At 41.5% G+C, this 16,403-nt stretch overlaps 2 protein-coding genes across 2 annotated transcripts; both read left to right on the forward strand.

The window, feature by feature from the left end:
- Positions 1-3,210: 3,210 nt before the first annotated feature.
- Positions 3,211-10,276, forward strand: LOC118771766 (myotrophin-like). The gene is made up of 4 exons (XM_036519790.1): positions 3,211-3,604; positions 4,365-4,478; positions 5,482-5,565; positions 8,236-10,276. The coding sequence occupies exons 1-4, from the start codon at positions 3,533-3,535 to the stop codon at positions 8,320-8,322; spliced, it is 357 nt and encodes a 118-aa protein (XP_036375683.1). The 5' UTR covers positions 3,211-3,532; the 3' UTR covers positions 8,323-10,276.
- A 2,447-nt stretch (positions 10,277-12,723) lies between these two features.
- Positions 12,724-16,192, forward strand: LOC118771763 (fish-egg lectin-like). The gene is made up of 5 exons (XM_036519784.1): positions 12,724-12,795; positions 14,308-14,535; positions 14,762-14,979; positions 15,244-15,371; positions 15,793-16,192. Exons 1-5 carry the CDS (start codon positions 12,741-12,743, stop codon positions 15,929-15,931), a joined length of 768 nt encoding a protein of 255 aa, XP_036375677.1. The 5' UTR covers positions 12,724-12,740; the 3' UTR covers positions 15,932-16,192.
- Positions 16,193-16,403: the final 211 nt, after the last annotated feature.

A 16,403-nucleotide genomic window follows, 5' to 3' on the forward strand; every position in this document is an offset into this window, starting at 1 on the left:
CTGTGAAGGGATTTCGCCTGCCAGAAAATGAAAGCCTGTTGGATGTGGTTGCCGCAATACCAAACAATTGGAAAAAAAATCCAGAGAGAAGATTTTATTTTACCTTGAAACAGCTCCTCATGGCTCCTCATGCGTCTCCAGGTCAATCAACACCGAGACAGTTTTTCTTTTCCACAGCTGCCCCCTTAAATGCTAGCGCCATCACAGCTTTTCAGCTTCTCAAACCAAACCCAACAGGGCAGGACCAGTGCTATAGGGGTGCTTAGGGGTGCATTGCACCCCCAGACCTCAGTGCACCCTCAGTTGTCTCCTTATATCCAGATGTCTACATAGTATTTATCAGGTTTTTTTAAGATATGACTTTTTGTGCCCCCTCATGGATTGCAACTGTACCTCTCTGTATTTTGTCCTGGCACCAGGCCTGCAACAGGGATATCCAGCGAATGTATCAGTGGGAAATTCACATTAGAAGGAGGCCAAGCCAGATCCTGAGGAAATGTTCTAGAAAATGAAATGGAAAAACCCGATTCCTCCACACTGGATAAAAGAGCTCTAATTTTTCTCTTCCACCCTGAACCCCTCTTTTGCTTTACTAAATGAAGCAGCACTTGGTAAAATGGACAGCCCCAAACAGAAGAGCTGTCAATGCAGGGTGGCATCTCCTGTAATGTGAAAGGTCAATCCAAGACAGTTAGAAGTCGCACACAGCACAGAGAGACCCAGCCCTCATTAGGAATAGGCCAAGGGCAGGAGGTCAACTCTATACCAAGCACATTATTATCATCAGGAAAACACACACACACACACAAACACACATGTGCTTCTCATCTTACCTTACCTTATTATAGCATTCGCACAGTGCTGCAACAAGGTAAGGTACACTGGCACAACATTTATACATCTAAAATTATGGAGTCACCTTGCGAAAAACTTGGAATCAATTGGAAAATGGTGGTACTCATAGCCAAGGCAGAATCACGTGTAAAGGAACTGAGTTTTAATGAGCTGCAGCTGGAACTCTGAATAAAGATTCCAGTGTTCTAAAATTGGACTACTTTTAGAATCAGCTGGGGAAGAGTGTGAACAATCGCACTCACTCTGATTGTTCCAGATATGACTGTCTTCATTAAAGGACAAAGGACTATCCATGCCACACTTGCTATGCCTTCTTCAGGAATCCCTTTATTCTCTGACAGTCGTGTAACCATATTTCTTTCAGCAAGGACAGATCTCCGCACTGTTGCATGAAATAAACTTCAGAGGATTTTAATATACACCAGAGCAATGCCTGTGGGGAAATAGATTTTTGTTTTCACTGTGAGATTTCCAAGGAAGTTTTCTAATCTTATGAATTAAAATACTGGAGTGAACATACATTTTCATTCATTTAACTTCATTCTGCCCTCTCTCTCTCTCTCTCTCTCTCTCTCTCTCTCTCTCTCTCTCTCTCTCTCTCTCTCTCTCTCTCTCTCTCTCTCTCTCTCTCTCTTTCTCATCTGTCTTGGTTTCTGCGAGAAAGGATTTTGCTCTCACAGTAGTGAAAAAACATCTGAAAAGTATTAATCTATCAGTCTGTTTCACTCGTGACCATGTGCCATTTTAAAGGAGGAATGTTATGTCTTATTTCATACTTTTACAGTGTTCATCCTGTAGAAGAAATGAGAACCAGCCATTGTCAGATAGACTGGTCTGACCAGACCTGTGTATCCACTTTACACTCACTGCCACTCTATGTATCCCTTTGGAGTTGCAGTACCCCCTGCCTGACCCCTAGGGGGCAGCAGACACTTGACTCAGAGGGGCAGGTTACCCACAGTCCCATAGTTCACTCATAATCAGACATTTCAGGACTGGTAGCACAGTATGGTGTGGTTGTAATCCCAATATGTGGGGATATTCTTCTGAAGTTACTCTATTTTAGCAACTATATTCACAAAGTTACTCAACTTGCACAATAATTGTGAGAAATGAGTAATGGTTTAGACACCATCCTTTCTGCCTTGACTGGATAGAATCACCCATTTTTCTCTTGCTAATATACACTGTTATTTCTGTTAATCTGATTTCCTAATTGTAAAAGCTTGTGGGTCTGTTTCTTTATTGTTTAATGAGCATTTACACATTCTAGATTGATTATTACTGTACATATGAAAAACAAACAGAGGATAGTGGTTATCCTTTATTCAGATCATGATAAATAATAAATATGGACATTTTATGAATGTGTCTCTGTTGTGTATGAACATGTACATTTTTTAATCAGCAGAGAGTGAGACATGTTTGCCACACCTGAACCATTTATTTTTAAAAAATCTGCCCCTAGAAAAATTAGTCAAAGAGCCCTAGTGTAGAGGCCTCTCATCAGATTGTGTTGGGCTGCCATTGGATCCAAGGGGCAAGAGAGGATTGAGTCAAACAAAACCAGCAATGTCTGAGACAGGGAGGAAGAGAAATGGTTTTAATGCCCTGCCAGTGACAAGGAGAAATAGGTAGGTGTTGTTTCTGGGCCAGGAGGTGTTGTGGTTGGTGGTGAAGCACTGAAGTGAGGGAGTTGCAAGTTTAAATCCTGGAAGAGTACAAGCGAGGAAGGAAAGGGCAGAGTGGATATTGCTCCCTGTGACTTCACATGCTGTGGCTAGTCTAATTTTTATTATTGTTTTTGTATATTTAAATTTTTATTTATTATTTTATTTGGAGGGGTGCACAGCTCCTGCACAGGGGGTGCACAGATGCTTCTAGCCAGAATGTTTTGGGTTCAAATCCCATTGGGAGCAGTGTCATCGTAGCCTTAAGCGTGGGAGTGAACCTGCACTGCTTCAGTAAATTTCCAGAAGAATAACTGGATGACATCACAATCGAAAGCAATTTAATTCATACTTTATGATGGCGTCTGCATCGTAAATGTATGACAATATCAATTGGTTTAGGTTAGCTAAGCAAATGAATATGAATGTTTGCAGCCCTCACGTGCGAGTAGCACACGTGTTTATGTGAGCATTTATTTATTCATTTATGTTTGTTAGTCCCACACGGAGGGTCTATCAGATTTAACATTTTAAACCTCCCGCTTTCTTTCTCACCGTTATTATTCGCCGACTGACTAGCCTATTCGATGATGTCAGAGAATGTTGAGTGGGGGCTCCAGTGAATATGATTGGGGAAATAGGGAGGTTTGGACGCAACAGGAGTGTCCCTCAGCTTCCGGGTCTGCGGTATCGGAAATGCTGTTCGTGGGAGAAAGGCGGAACCCCATGCTGCATGTTGCGTGAAACTTATCTGACATTATCCTAGAACACCTACGCGATAACTTACTCTGAAGTGTCAGGCATTTGGCTCCGGTAAGAATAGCTACACTGTCGTTGCAACGTTTTGTTTTAGGATAGTTTGCACCGAAAACAAAGGGGATAGAGAGCAAGCCACTGTCATAGATACCTCATCCAGAGACAGAAGTCAGCGAACGAGCTAGCTAGCTAACGGGCTGTAGCGTTAATACTGGAATTCGGGAATCGACAGCCGTAGAAAACCAGTGGAAATGGGAGACAAGGAACTTATGTGGGCCCTGAAAAACGGCGATCTGGACGAAGTGAAGGCATTACTTGTAAAGGTAAGACGCACCAGCAAAAAGAAAACCGTCAGGAAGGTGTGAAAATGAGCTGTAACTATCTAGGTAGCCTTTGGGGTAAGACTAATGTCCATCTTGTTACCTGTGCTAGCCAGACAGCCAGCTTGCTATCGTTTGGAAGCTCGCCTGTTGTCCGAGTGCTAGTTGGTATTGCACGAAGTTAAATGAGGCCTGACTACTTACAGTACCACCCATATTGGCGGAGCCCTGTATGAATTGAGCGACTGTACACCACAATGGATGAAAAAGGGAGTGTTGCATAGAGACAGTGACGCTTACAACGTGTTCATTGTTGACAGTGTTAAATTACCCACATCTACATATATATATATATATATATATATATATATACATATATATATATATATATATATATGTAGATATATATATACCCACATTTACTGATTGATGTGGCATGATAAGGGTTAACCCCTCATGTTCCCTGACAGGTACTGTAGAAGGCAGATGACATCGTCATTTAAATTAAGGGAACGGAAACATAATGTTTTGTAGTACCATGCAATGTAATATTCATTCACGTAATTAATTAGCATTCTGACCGAGTAGTATTTAATATGTACATATGTGTTTGACCTGTTGTCAGTTATGTTTCCTTACACTTTATTTAAAGGAATGAACATTTTATAGCTTGGAATGTGGAACACTACCTGAAGATGCTGAAATGAGTCACATCACTCCACTGTGTGTGTGTGTGTGTGTGTGTGTGTGTGTGTGTGTGCAGGTTGAGGATGTGAACAGGACTCTGGAGGGTGGCAGGAAGCCATTGCACTATGCTGCAGACTGCGGCCAGGCTGAGATGCTGGAGTTCCTCCTCTCCATGGGAGCGGACGTCAATGTAAGAATGGGGATGTGGGCTCTGTCTGTGTGTGTTTCATTCTGATTTCAACACACTTTAACAGGCCTGTGTGCAGCCTAACTGTCTTTATCTCAAAGCAACAAATATAAGCAACTTCTGTTTTGTTCTGTTTTGACATTACATGCGTGACAGTTACTGAAATGAGGAAAAATGATTAAGATAGGGCAGGCAGGCTGTTCCTCAATTTCTACCCTTCCCTAGTAGCCCTTTCGAACCTGCAGCTCCCCATACACTGTGTGAAGCCTGATAAAAACAGAGTGTGTGGAGGTGTGGAGTGAACAGTTTGTACTGTGCTGTATGTGGCTCTGTTGCTGTGCTTGTGTCCTCATAGTAATAGCTCAATCAGTATCCTATATAGATCACCCTGGATAAGTGCGTCTGTTAAATGACACTAGTGTAATGTACTGTACTTGATTGGTTTTGTTGTACTTCGCTGAAGAAGGGGAGAGATTCATTTCATGAATTTAAGGATCACATTAAAGATGTTAGGCCTATCTCACAGGTAGAAGGGATAACATAATTTGTGGGTTTGCATGAAGGCATTTGATGGGATTTTTAGTTTGAGGTGAAATAAATTAAAAATCTAAACCATTTAATTTCATGCTCACCTACGGCTTGGAAACAGATTGAAAAAACTGACCTCAGTACAGTGCAGTGAAGCAACGTTAAAGACTGTTGTCAAAAGTGGAAGTAGAACTTTCCCCATGAAGAGGCCTATGAACGCCAGCCTCTCTAAAATGGAGTAAAAGCAATAGACTTTAAAATAGATGTGGTGTCAGGTTGAGTTTGCTTTTGGAAGCAGTTATGGGTGAGATGGAATGAGGTGCAGTCTTTTCTGAGTCATTGCTAAGATGGGGATAGCACTGTACTCATGTGTGGGAGGTGGAGGTGTGGCATGTGTGTGATTCAGTGGTTTACACAGCCTGGTCTCAGACACCTGCTCTTAATATAACTTATACATCTGACCCTCTCCGTCTGCCAGGCCCCCGACAAACACGGCATCACACCTCTGCTGTCCGCCACTTATGAGGGTCACCTCAGCTGCGTCAGGATCCTGCTGGAGAAGGTACAGTCACACGCTACCGGACACCCACACCATGACCTCTGTCCTTGGAGGAGTGGGGTTCTGTCTGAGGTTCAGCTGATTGGATAATTCGTCACATCCAGTTACGAAAGACACCACCCACCTCGTCCTGCTAACTTCGTGTTTCTCTGCAGTGTTCCCCTTTTAGGCTGTGGCACTTTGCATTTAACAGTGCATTTAACTCAGTGCCTTGACTAATTTTTCAGCATCAGTGAATCCCTGTTCTTTTTTTTTGGTTGGTTTTGTTTTATTTTCACCCAGAGGACTGCAATTTCACATCTCAGGTGGAATGCAGCTTTTAAACTGGGCTTAACACCCGTGTCGTGCTGAGAGTTTGGTCTGCTCAGCAGTGTTGCATAGTGGAAAGGAGCAGGACTCGTAACCGAAGGGTTGCCAGTTTGATTCCCCGCTGGGGCACTGCTGTTGTACCCTTGGGCAAGATACTTAACCCAGTATTGTCTCCAGCTGTGTAAATTCGTAACATGTAAAAAAATTGTTACCTATGTAAGTTGCTCTGGATAAGAGCATCTCTAAATGCCAATAATGCAATGTAATGCTCTGCAAAAGCATTGACTGTGTTTAGGTGAGGAGAGTGACTAGAACCCAGTATTTTTTTTTAAGCAAAGAAAGAAACCTGCAATATTTCTGTAAATATTAGGGTGTTTAAATGGAAAAACCAGTCTGATTTAAGATGCCAGGCTGATTTAAGTCTTCAGCATGCAGGTTTTAGCAGGGGTTCTCTGCAGTGTGCTGTGATGTGATGACCGACAGAGCCATAATGACAGAGGAGCAATACAAAGGGATTTCTCCCATTGCTGAGGTGTTTTAATTTGATTGAGCCTTTCTGTGTGTGTGTGTGTGTGTGTGTGTGTGTGTGTGTGTGTGTGTATTTGTTTTGGGAGAAACGGACATAGTGTAAGTGAGATTCCCGTGCTATACAGCTGTAATGTAAATTCTCTGGGAAGCGGGGATGTGGTGGGGAGTTCCACCTCTGGGTCCTGGGGTGTCTCGTACACTCTGTCTCTCTGCTGATGAGAGCAGGTGTCTTTCCTTTGCGCGCTCTCTCTCTCCCTCCCTCTCCATCTCCCTCTTCCTCTTCCTCTCTCTCTCTCTCTTTCTTCTTCTCATTGCTGCTGAAAGAGCTTCCCATAGTGCAAAAACCACCTCAAACTGCATCTTTGCTCCTATATGTAGTTTTGTCACTTAAACCTTGATCTTTTTGTGTATTACTTTAGGGTATTACTGCGCATTGTGACTTGTTGAATGCAGTGTGCCATTGGTTATAGTAGCACTGTTTTACATTGTGACATACAGTGTGACTTTGTATGTGTGCTTGGCATGTGGCCCGTAAATGTATACATTTCTTTCCGGGAACTGTCTGCCGATTGATTAAAAGTAAATATTGAGAAAGTAAAGAACACCATAAAACGGTAAACTGGTAAGTAAATTTACTTTGGATTTGTTTGTCCTTCATTTATTTTATTACTCAGAAACCTCTAATTTGCCGTTGAAAACTGTTGAGCACTGACCTGAAGCTAGTATGAGTTAGTGTTGTGAGGTTCAGGACCAGCTCAGTGGACAGTTTTGTGGGCTTAGTCTGTTGGTTCAAAAGCCTTGTAATGTAGTCTTTTTGTCTTTGTCTTTTAGATGTTTTATAAAATGCAGTACCCCTGGATTTGGATGAGAGCTGGGTATTAGCTGAATTCAACAACTGCATGCATTATTTTGGACATTTCTGTGTACTTGCAGTATAGAATCCTGTCTGAAAGTCAGCCCTGTGTTCATAATTTATATTTTTATAAGTAATAAAATAATAATAAGTAGTAAAATAAAATAATAAGTACTAAGAGAAGTATTTCTTCGTATATGTAGTGTGTTTCTTGCTGACCAAGTGGACCCCATATTCCCCTCTCAAATGGGCATTCTGGGCATATTTGTTTTATAGAATCTTGTGTTGATTGCACCGAAAGCTCTGTGGTCTTTTTCTTTGGGGAAAAAGAGGAGGCACATGCCCTACCTTTAAGCCCATCATTAGTTTCAGCTGTTTCTGTTTACTTCCCTCAATGAATAATCATACAGTTGAGTAATCAAAAATAGGTATAGCTTCCAAATTTTATTTTAGTATTGCTCCAGCAGACCCAGCTCCTGCTGCAACTCCTGTTCACTTTGTGACAGTATGATTGGGTCATCTGCACGGATCAGGAATTGACACTGTGTGGTGTTCAGAGTGAAAAGAGAAGGTGAATATTGTTCTAGTAACAATGCAAATTTATGATAAGTTGAACATTGTGCTGAACTTGTTGAGCAATAATGCAACACTGCCTCACTCCTCATCCATGTGTGAAGAATTGTGTCCTTTTTTGAGGAGGTTTACTCCACACTTGTTTTACACATATATCAATTCAGTTATGTCATTAGTTTTATAATATCCTCTCATGTTTGCTAAATACAGCATGTTTCATGCAGTGCTTCTAATATTATTGACTCCGTATGGTTTTTGGTTGTGTTGTACTGTACCTCACTTGTAAGTCACTTTGGAGAAGAGCGTCTGCCAAATGAATAAATGTATGTATAAATGTTTCACTTTCTTTCTCTTTTGTTTGGAGCGTGTCTTTATCTTTCTGCTGATCGGAGCATGTGCCATTTCTGCAGGGAGCTGACAAAGAGCGGAAAGGCCCAGATGGACTCAGCGCATTCGAGGCGGCGGAGAGCGATGCCATCAAGGCTCTTCTCAAGTGAGAGGGAAGGACAACCAGTCGGACAGTGGCTGGACAGACAGACGGACCCCTATTCCTCCTCTGTCTGCTCCATGCTTTGCCTGTTAGTGTTTTTTGATTTCTTGTTACTGTTGTACTGTTGTTGTTTTTTTGTATTTACAGTTTTTAAGGTTCTTCTATATTTTGCCTCTTGTCTCATTGGTCACTGAGTTGATAAATCAAATCTCTCCAAAGGACCAAGCATGAATGGCACAGCCACCCACATCTACCCCATCCTGATTTCTACAACGACAAAAACTCTCATAAAGACTGAAGGCAAAAAAAAGAAAGAAAAATAATTGCTTGTCTGTCTGATATCTTTCAGACTCTTTGACCGATAGTATCCTATAATGAGAAAGGGGTAGATAGGCAAAAAAGAGGTAATAGCGTTTGATTTGTGTTTTTTTTTTTTTTTTTACTGCAACAGAAGTGAAAGGCTTCTGGTGTGTGTGTGTGTGTGTGTGTGTGTGTGTGTGTGTGTGTGTGTGGACTTTTCCATCACTCTGGCCAAGCAGAAACAGGTTGACAGGTCTGGGGAATATTTGTAAAGACCAGCTACACTGACCATAGCAGCGTGAATGCACAAATACCTTAAGACCGCAGTCTGGTCAGAAGGTTCTTCCCACTGCTTTGGGAAATGGTAAAAACTGGGGAGAGCTGAACTGGTGAAATGGCTGTGCTGCGTTAGCAGCATGATACTGATGGGCCATGAAAGCTCTGAAATGGAGCTGTTTTTTCTAGATCTGGACTATAGCTCCACTGCCATACATTATGCAGTATTTGGTGAACACACCTCTGGATCAGCTTCTGGTTATGTTGCAAAGATTTGCATCGCAGAATTAAAGGGTTATTCTGTAGCAGGAGGCTTCGGGGTTGTGTGTGTGTTTTGCTCTGATCTTGGTCAGTGGAATCAGAACTCTGGCCTCGGAATAGTTTTTCTCACTCTGAGATTATGTCACTTTCACTGATAGTCCTGCTGCACGCTAGGTGTTCTACAACATTTACACTCTTTAAAACCACTACTCTTCTCTCCTGGTTACTTTAAAAAAATAAAAGTTTCTGAAAAAACAGACACTAAAGCATCAGGCATTATTGTGAAGGGAAGGTTAATAAAAATGAGAATCTGGTCATGGTTTCTTTGTTGTCTTTTTGGGTTTCCACGTGTAATCAAAAGTCTGGCACATTCTGGGGCACCCATTTCTTTCACAGGTGGCTTATCTTTGGGCCAGGTTTGGTTAACATTAACATCACCATTACCATTACCAGTATATTACTGTTCTCATCACCAGTATGAGTACCTGCACATGACCGTAACAAACATATTACCCTTACTATTACTGGTAATGGCAGCACAGACAAGTGGGCTGGTAAAGTTTGTATCGTGAAGAAAATGTCCTCAAACATGCATGTACCATACAGTCATAAGTGACTGTGATAAGTAGAGCAGACTCTACATATATAATCCCTTGTAAAAAATCGGGTCATAAAAATGAGCAATATAGCAGACAACCTAAGAAAACACTGCTTGAAAGGAAGAAAAACACATCAACCACCTTCCAGGGAAGAAATCCATGAATTTTTGAAAGCATAATACATGCAGCGAAGAAAGGAACCTAGTCCATGTTCCCCAAGTGTCTACACAAAAGCCATATCTTATTTTACTGCAAAACTGGAGAGAATCTGGTGGCCGGCACTGACTCACCATTCTCTCTTGACTGGGTTCCCAGAATACTGTAGCAAGCTTGCCCCGAAGTCATGCACAACATTCAGCATGTGTAGAAAAATGAATGAACCCCCTTCAGATGTAGTGGCCACTATCTTTGAGAAGGGAGAGTTTCTGTTGCGCGTGCACACACACCAACACACGGGGACCCTTCCCTTTCTCATGTTTTTAGCATGCGTTGTGTCAGTGTTTCGCGTTTGTCCCCATATGTGCCCCGGCCAGCATGCGGCCTTCGTGAGATGTTGCAATACACTCAGAGGAGGAACATTTTAAACAGACTTGTTATCATGATAATCTATGGAAAGACTTTTTCCTTAAACTTTCTGTGCAATGATGGATTGTTGGTCATAGTTTTCATGGATATCAGAGAGACGGCATTAGCTCAAACCAAACACAAATGTCAGAACAGGAACAGTGAACATGAAATGAATCTTTAAAAAATGCAAATGTGTCCCTCCTGTTTCCCTGTATCATTATCTCTATAAACAGCAAATCCCCCTTTCACTGATGACCAAATATTTGTGTTAAGCTAATGTGACGAGAGAGTCAATATGATGACATCCTTGTTTCTTTCATACATTCAGGAGCTAGCGTGAATTTAAGCGTGTTGTATGTATTGTGTGTCATGTAACTTATACGCACTGTGTAAATGTTTCTTCACTTGCATGCTTGGATGTTTGTATAGTATTCTGGAAATATTCCGGCATTCATACTAGCTGCTAGTAGTCATGACCTGCGCTGACCCAGACATTCCACTTTTAATGTTTTTGCTGTGGTAAAGACATATGCCTGACCACCTCTGAAGTCACTAGCACAACCTTGTCAAATTAAAACTATTGAAATGAGAACTGGCCATTTCTATGCAAAGTTTAAGAGCATTTTAAAAATTTCACTATTACTGCCATGGTGCTGGTTTGCAAGCTACATGAATATATTATCTTCTTTGTATGGTTTACAAAGTGTTTTAGTAATTCTGATGTTTGAGCACTGATTCTTACATGACAGATATAATTATGCATAATTCAGCCTAATTGTCATGCTGTTATGAGTATAAATGTTTGTTCTGTCCTGTCTAAAGCCATTCAACCCACTATAAGGGAGTAATGTACTCACACATGTGACGTGAGGGTAAGACGAACCTTGCTGAAAGGGGGGCATGTTCTCTCCTTCTGGAAAAGTCCTGGTGTTACTGAGGCCTCTGACAAACAGGAGAAAGTTGTCCAACAAAGAGCAAAAAGGCCAAAGAATGCATAAAAACACTTAAGCATATTAAATAAAGCAACCCTTGTCATACAATCGAGCAACATACTAATGATACCACATGCATTTATCAGCAAATGTCCTTATTTTATCTGGTTAATGTAGCAATAAGTATATTAAATTATGGTGTGATCATGTAAATAATCTTCGTAAGGTTGAGGCAGTGTACGATTATATTGCTTAGTGTAATTTTGTAAATCATTTTGAAATAACTTCAACACCAGTGATATTTGGTTGAATATAAATTTGTATTACATGTGAAAATGGTCCAATGGGAAATGAATTGTGGAATTTGATGCCCCCACTCCTTGCTACCCATAATGCCCCTGTCCTAAGAGCAACATCATTTTCAACAGCAACAGTAGGAAGATTTCTTTGTTATTATTCTATGTTCTTTAGTGTATGGGAAGATTTCATTTGCATATCATGGTAAGAGGAGGCTTATGCAACTGGCAAATTCAAAGGGTTGTATAAAGGACAGAAAGCCTTAAAAAGGATTAAAATAATGTTAGCATACATTTTTAAGTGTGACATAACATTACAGAGAAAGAACAGGTCTTCACTCACTTTGCATAGCCTACTTCCTGAAAAGCTTATTGTATGTCACTGTGAATTTCTGTCATCGGGAACTTAGGGACACATCCTCCACTCCTTTGGATCTTTTCTTTTTTTCTTGAAAGATCCAAAGGAGTAATTTATGACCGGTGAAGGCTAGTTTGTACTTTATTTGCACAGCTCATTTTCTGGCTACCAGTGTGCTGTGTTTTATAGCATGAAATTGTGTAGCAACTTTATGGGTCATTAGATGCTATGGACTTAGCTAGCTAGCTAATGTGCATGACTTTTTAAAAATTACTCACACACTTGTAAACAATTATTTTGTTAATGTAACTAATAACATGTACTTTTGGATATCATTTTGTATTTTTCTAAAAGCTCGTATGTCACTTTTCACTTGTGCATCAGGTAATAAAGAATTGATTTCACAACAGCTGCTCAGCCTGAAATTTCAAAACAAACCGATTAAATGTAATTGCAAGTTATATGTCTTAGCAAATGACATACTTAAAAAAATACAAATTGCAAAATACTGCTTGCAGAGTGAGGCATTCCTTTGATGTTTAGTGTACTGGCCTCTCAGCACTGAACTGGATAGATGACAGCAAACACACCACTTTTCTAAGTCCTCATAAAAATAAATATCTAGGAGGCTTTACTATAGGTGCCAGCATATGGTGTGTTTCTACTGAAATAATGATTTGATCTGAATGACGTGATGAGGGTGGGTGTCGCCCACATTGTCCCAGCCCCTATACTGCAAGAGATGATGGGTAAAATATGCAAGGACAAACTGTATTTAAGCTCACCTGTGCTGCTGATAGCAATCATTCAAACTGCACTCCCAGCATACAGCCACCATGAGGATGCCACTGATATTCCTGCTGCTCCAGTACTCACTGACGCAAACTCTGGGTAAGCAACTGATTGTCCAGCCAATGCCAATAGAGTACCTCTGAGCCTCTGCATGCCAGCCAGCCAGGGGATGGCACTCCCTTTTCTAGACTGCCTCAGGTTTTCCAAGCCAGTGTTTCTCCAGCTCTGGTCCTGGGGGAACATTGTGTTCGTTCCAGCTGTGCTGTTTGTTAATTTGGATTGACTGAGCTGGGCAATATACTGTGCCGCATTTGACATGTATGTTGCTAGGTACATTGTTATGCATATGTGGTAGCATATATGTATGTTGTGCTGTAACAGAAGGATACAAGTGAAGGTGCTTTTGTTGGTTATTTACATTCATTTGAGTCACTTGCATGAACTGATAACCCAGATCAGTATTCATCGTTGCTGTAAGTGATTAATTGAACCACTTGTTCAGTTTAATTGAGACATCTACCTGAAAATTGTTTCAGGGACAGATATTTACCAAAATATGTTGCACTTAAACAATATATTTCTTTGACAAAGAGTATATAACTGATAAACTGTAGAGATGGTCAGCGCTTAATTAATTCTCAATCAGAATCACTCAAAAGCAAGTTTACACACACATAATGTTCCAATTACAGTTATTATTCCAATTGATATTCTGAATATGCTTTTTCCATGTACGACAAAATATAACTACATGCAAATACACATGCATAAAAGATACAGTACTACTTAGTACTACAGTACAGTAGTACACATTAGTTTGATACAGTAATACACTGTATGTCAGAATAGTGTCACTCTCTGTCCGAAGTTGGTTATTCTGTCTAAAGAGTAAATATCTTTGCCTTCGAACATTCGGAATAAAAGAAACATTAGGAATAAGGTATGTGTATGCCCTAATATTTCATTAGGTAAGTCAATAAGCATAACTCCATATATCTTATTTGGAGATCTTATTTGGAATGCCACCATAGTCCAAATATTGCATTGCAGAGGAGATGTTGGTAAGTGTTAGTTTCATGCTGACTACTTCAGTTCTCATGCTAATAGTGGAACTGGAATATGAGCTTACATGTAAATGTGGTCCGTGATAGAATGCAAGAGGGTGGATATGGTAAAGCTATTTTTCACAGGACCTCTTTATTTGAGTTTTTCTGGAATTTACATAAGGAACTACAGTATTATCATTATTTGACCAAAAGGAAATACATATGGTGATGGAGCGATGATCAAATCACTGCTGTACATACACTTATCAAACAAATGCCAGTTGAACCAATACATCCTCACCGTTAATCTAGACAAGAAGATGAATGTAGTAATGAACATATACCATAAGTAGCATATTGATAATAAGTGGTGTAGTCAGTGGATTTTTTTTATGCCGGAATGAAGTCTATGCAATACAGATGCTGCACAAAGATTCTGATACTGATCCCAGCCTGACAGTGAAATTACTGGAAAGAATCCTGCCCTTAGGATCTCTTTATTCTATAGCTATCAGGCCCATAGCTGTCTTCGTCTGACTGCGATCCTGTCTTTCTGCCTCCACAGCACTCCAGTGCACACAAGTGCCAGGAAAACTCAAGCAGATCGATGCAGGAGTGGGCCAGGTGTTCGGGGTGAATGACGGCGGCAACATATACACTTTGTACGGGCGCAGCTGGGTCCAACTTCCTGGGTTACTCAAGCACGTCAGCGTGGGGCCCGCGGGAATCTGGGGCACCAACAACGGCAACAACATCTACAAAATGGTGGGGGGAGATTGGGTGCAGGTTCCAGGTGAGCAGGGATGACCATAAGGGCTCAGTTTAGAGCTGACAACACAGTGACCATACTACATTTAACCAGCTGTGTCCTACACTGCAGTACACCTTAGTGCAGAGGGCGATTTTAAAGCGCCACAAGGCAGACTATGTGACTGTAGACTGAATGTATCGTGAATGCAGCCATAATCTTTCATAATAAAATGTCCTTCACCTTCCCTCTACCTTCGTCTCACTCTCAGGTCTCTTAAAGCAAGTGGATGCTGGGGGAGATCAGATTATATCGGGCGTCAACATGGATGATGCTATCTTCTGCATGGGGCGGCAAGGTGCAGTGCAGTTCAAGGGGCCTAGCTCACCTACCCCTTGGCAAGGGATTCCAGGGGGACTCAAATACTACACCTGCGGCCCCAAAAGCTGCTGGGGCGTCAACAGTAATGATGACATCTATATAATGAAAGTAAGAAGGGGGGTTATTGAAGGGTGTTGAGGTTTAAGGCGTCATGGTTGAAGACAGGAAGGGAAAGAAAGATTGGTGTGTGTGTACTGTGTATAGGCCCTGGAGCAGACTTGCCTCACATGTCAGTGCTGGGCAACACAAGTAGTTCTCATTAATAGGGGGCGGAAATCCAATGCAGTCACAATGTTACATTGTCTTCAGCTGAGATTAGTTTGGCTAAAGGTTGTGCCCTGCTACCTTCAGTTTCCATGTCTGTGTTTCTAGGATGTGACCGATACAAACTGTATGGGCAATAAATCATGGCAAAACATTCCTGGGAAGCTGTCCATGATCGAGGTGGCAACTGATGGCAGTGTGTATGGGGTCAACAAAGACGGAGACATCTACCGCAGGTAAGTCACCTAGTCAACTGTTGTAACCACCAGGTGAACTGAGTCAGAAGTGCTTTGAGACAGAGGGCATGTTTTCATCTTTCTCTTCATGTGAGAGATCATCTGGTATGTATACTGCTATGTATGTCTATACGATGACAGCTCGGTGGCAGTATAGCATAGTGGTTAAGGAATAGGACCTGTAACCGAAATGGTTGCTGGTTCAATCCTCAGCTGGGGAACTGCTGCTGTACCCTTGGGCAAGGTAGTTAACCCACAATTTCCTCAGTAAATATCCGGCCGTAAAAATGGATAACATTGTAGAAACATGTAACCAATGTAAGTCACTCTGGATAAGAGTCTGCTAAATGCCAATAATGCAATGTAATGTAATGGGGTATGTTGTTAGTTCTGTGGAAATGAGTGGTCCTCTCCCACGCAGAGATGGCATTACTGACAGCGCCCCAGCTGGCACAGCCTGGACCGCCGTGAGCGTCTGCATGAAGAGCAAGCATGTGAGCTTTGACCTGGGTCACCTGTGGGTCATCACCCAGGACGGCAGCATCCTGGACTGTGTTTAAACTCCTCCTGTCTAAACAGACACACTGCACCTGCGCCGCTACTGCGTTACACAGATTTCTGCTGATTATAATGGATAAGATGGATGTGGTGATCTGGCTAGCTGAGTTACAGTCTTGGTCTGTTACAGCCCAGCTGTGTTACACTTGCGGTCTGTTACTGGCTGGCTGCATTACATTCTTGGTGTTGTTTCCATACAGATGCATGCACTGTAAAACTTTCCATTGCTTTCTGCTTTCACCCTGCACCAATAAAGCATTATGAACTGCAAGCTTTCTCTGACTGGGACTGAATGTGTTTGAAAACGTATTCTGTCAGACGTCTCAGTAATGACCATAACAGTCTTTTCTACACATCACATGGCATCATGCCATCTTCCCCCAAGACTTCACTTCCTCATCCAGTCCACAAGGGAAGACACATCAACCTATTGCACGTATTCACCCATTGAATATACTTTCATACTTTATGCGT

This window comes from Megalops cyprinoides, chromosome 25 (genome assembly GCF_013368585.1).
Source record: "Megalops cyprinoides isolate fMegCyp1 chromosome 25, fMegCyp1.pri, whole genome shotgun sequence".
NCBI classification, from domain to species: domain Eukaryota; kingdom Metazoa; phylum Chordata; class Actinopteri; order Elopiformes; family Megalopidae; genus Megalops; species Megalops cyprinoides.

Bases quoted from the DNA above. Each gene is read 5' to 3' on its own strand.
- LOC118771766 (XM_036519790.1), top strand. From the start codon at position 3,533: ATGGGAGACAAGGAACTTATGTGGGCCCTGAAAAACGGCGATCTGGAC. The intron at 4,479-5,481 runs GTAAGAATGGGG...TCCGTCTGCCAG, and splicing joins CCATGGGAGCGGACGTCAAT to GCCCCCGACAAACACGGCAT. The intron at 5,566-8,235 runs GTACAGTCACAC...CCATTTCTGCAG, and splicing joins TCAGGATCCTGCTGGAGAAG to GGAGCTGACAAAGAGCGGAA.
- LOC118771763 (XM_036519784.1), top strand. From the start codon at position 12,741: ATGAGGATGCCACTGATATTCCTGCTGCTCCAGTACTCACTGACGCAA. The intron at 12,796-14,307 runs GTAAGCAACTGA...CTGCCTCCACAG, and splicing joins CTCACTGACGCAAACTCTGG to CACTCCAGTGCACACAAGTG. The intron at 14,980-15,243 runs GTAAGAAGGGGG...CTGTGTTTCTAG, and splicing joins ATGACATCTATATAATGAAA to GATGTGACCGATACAAACTG.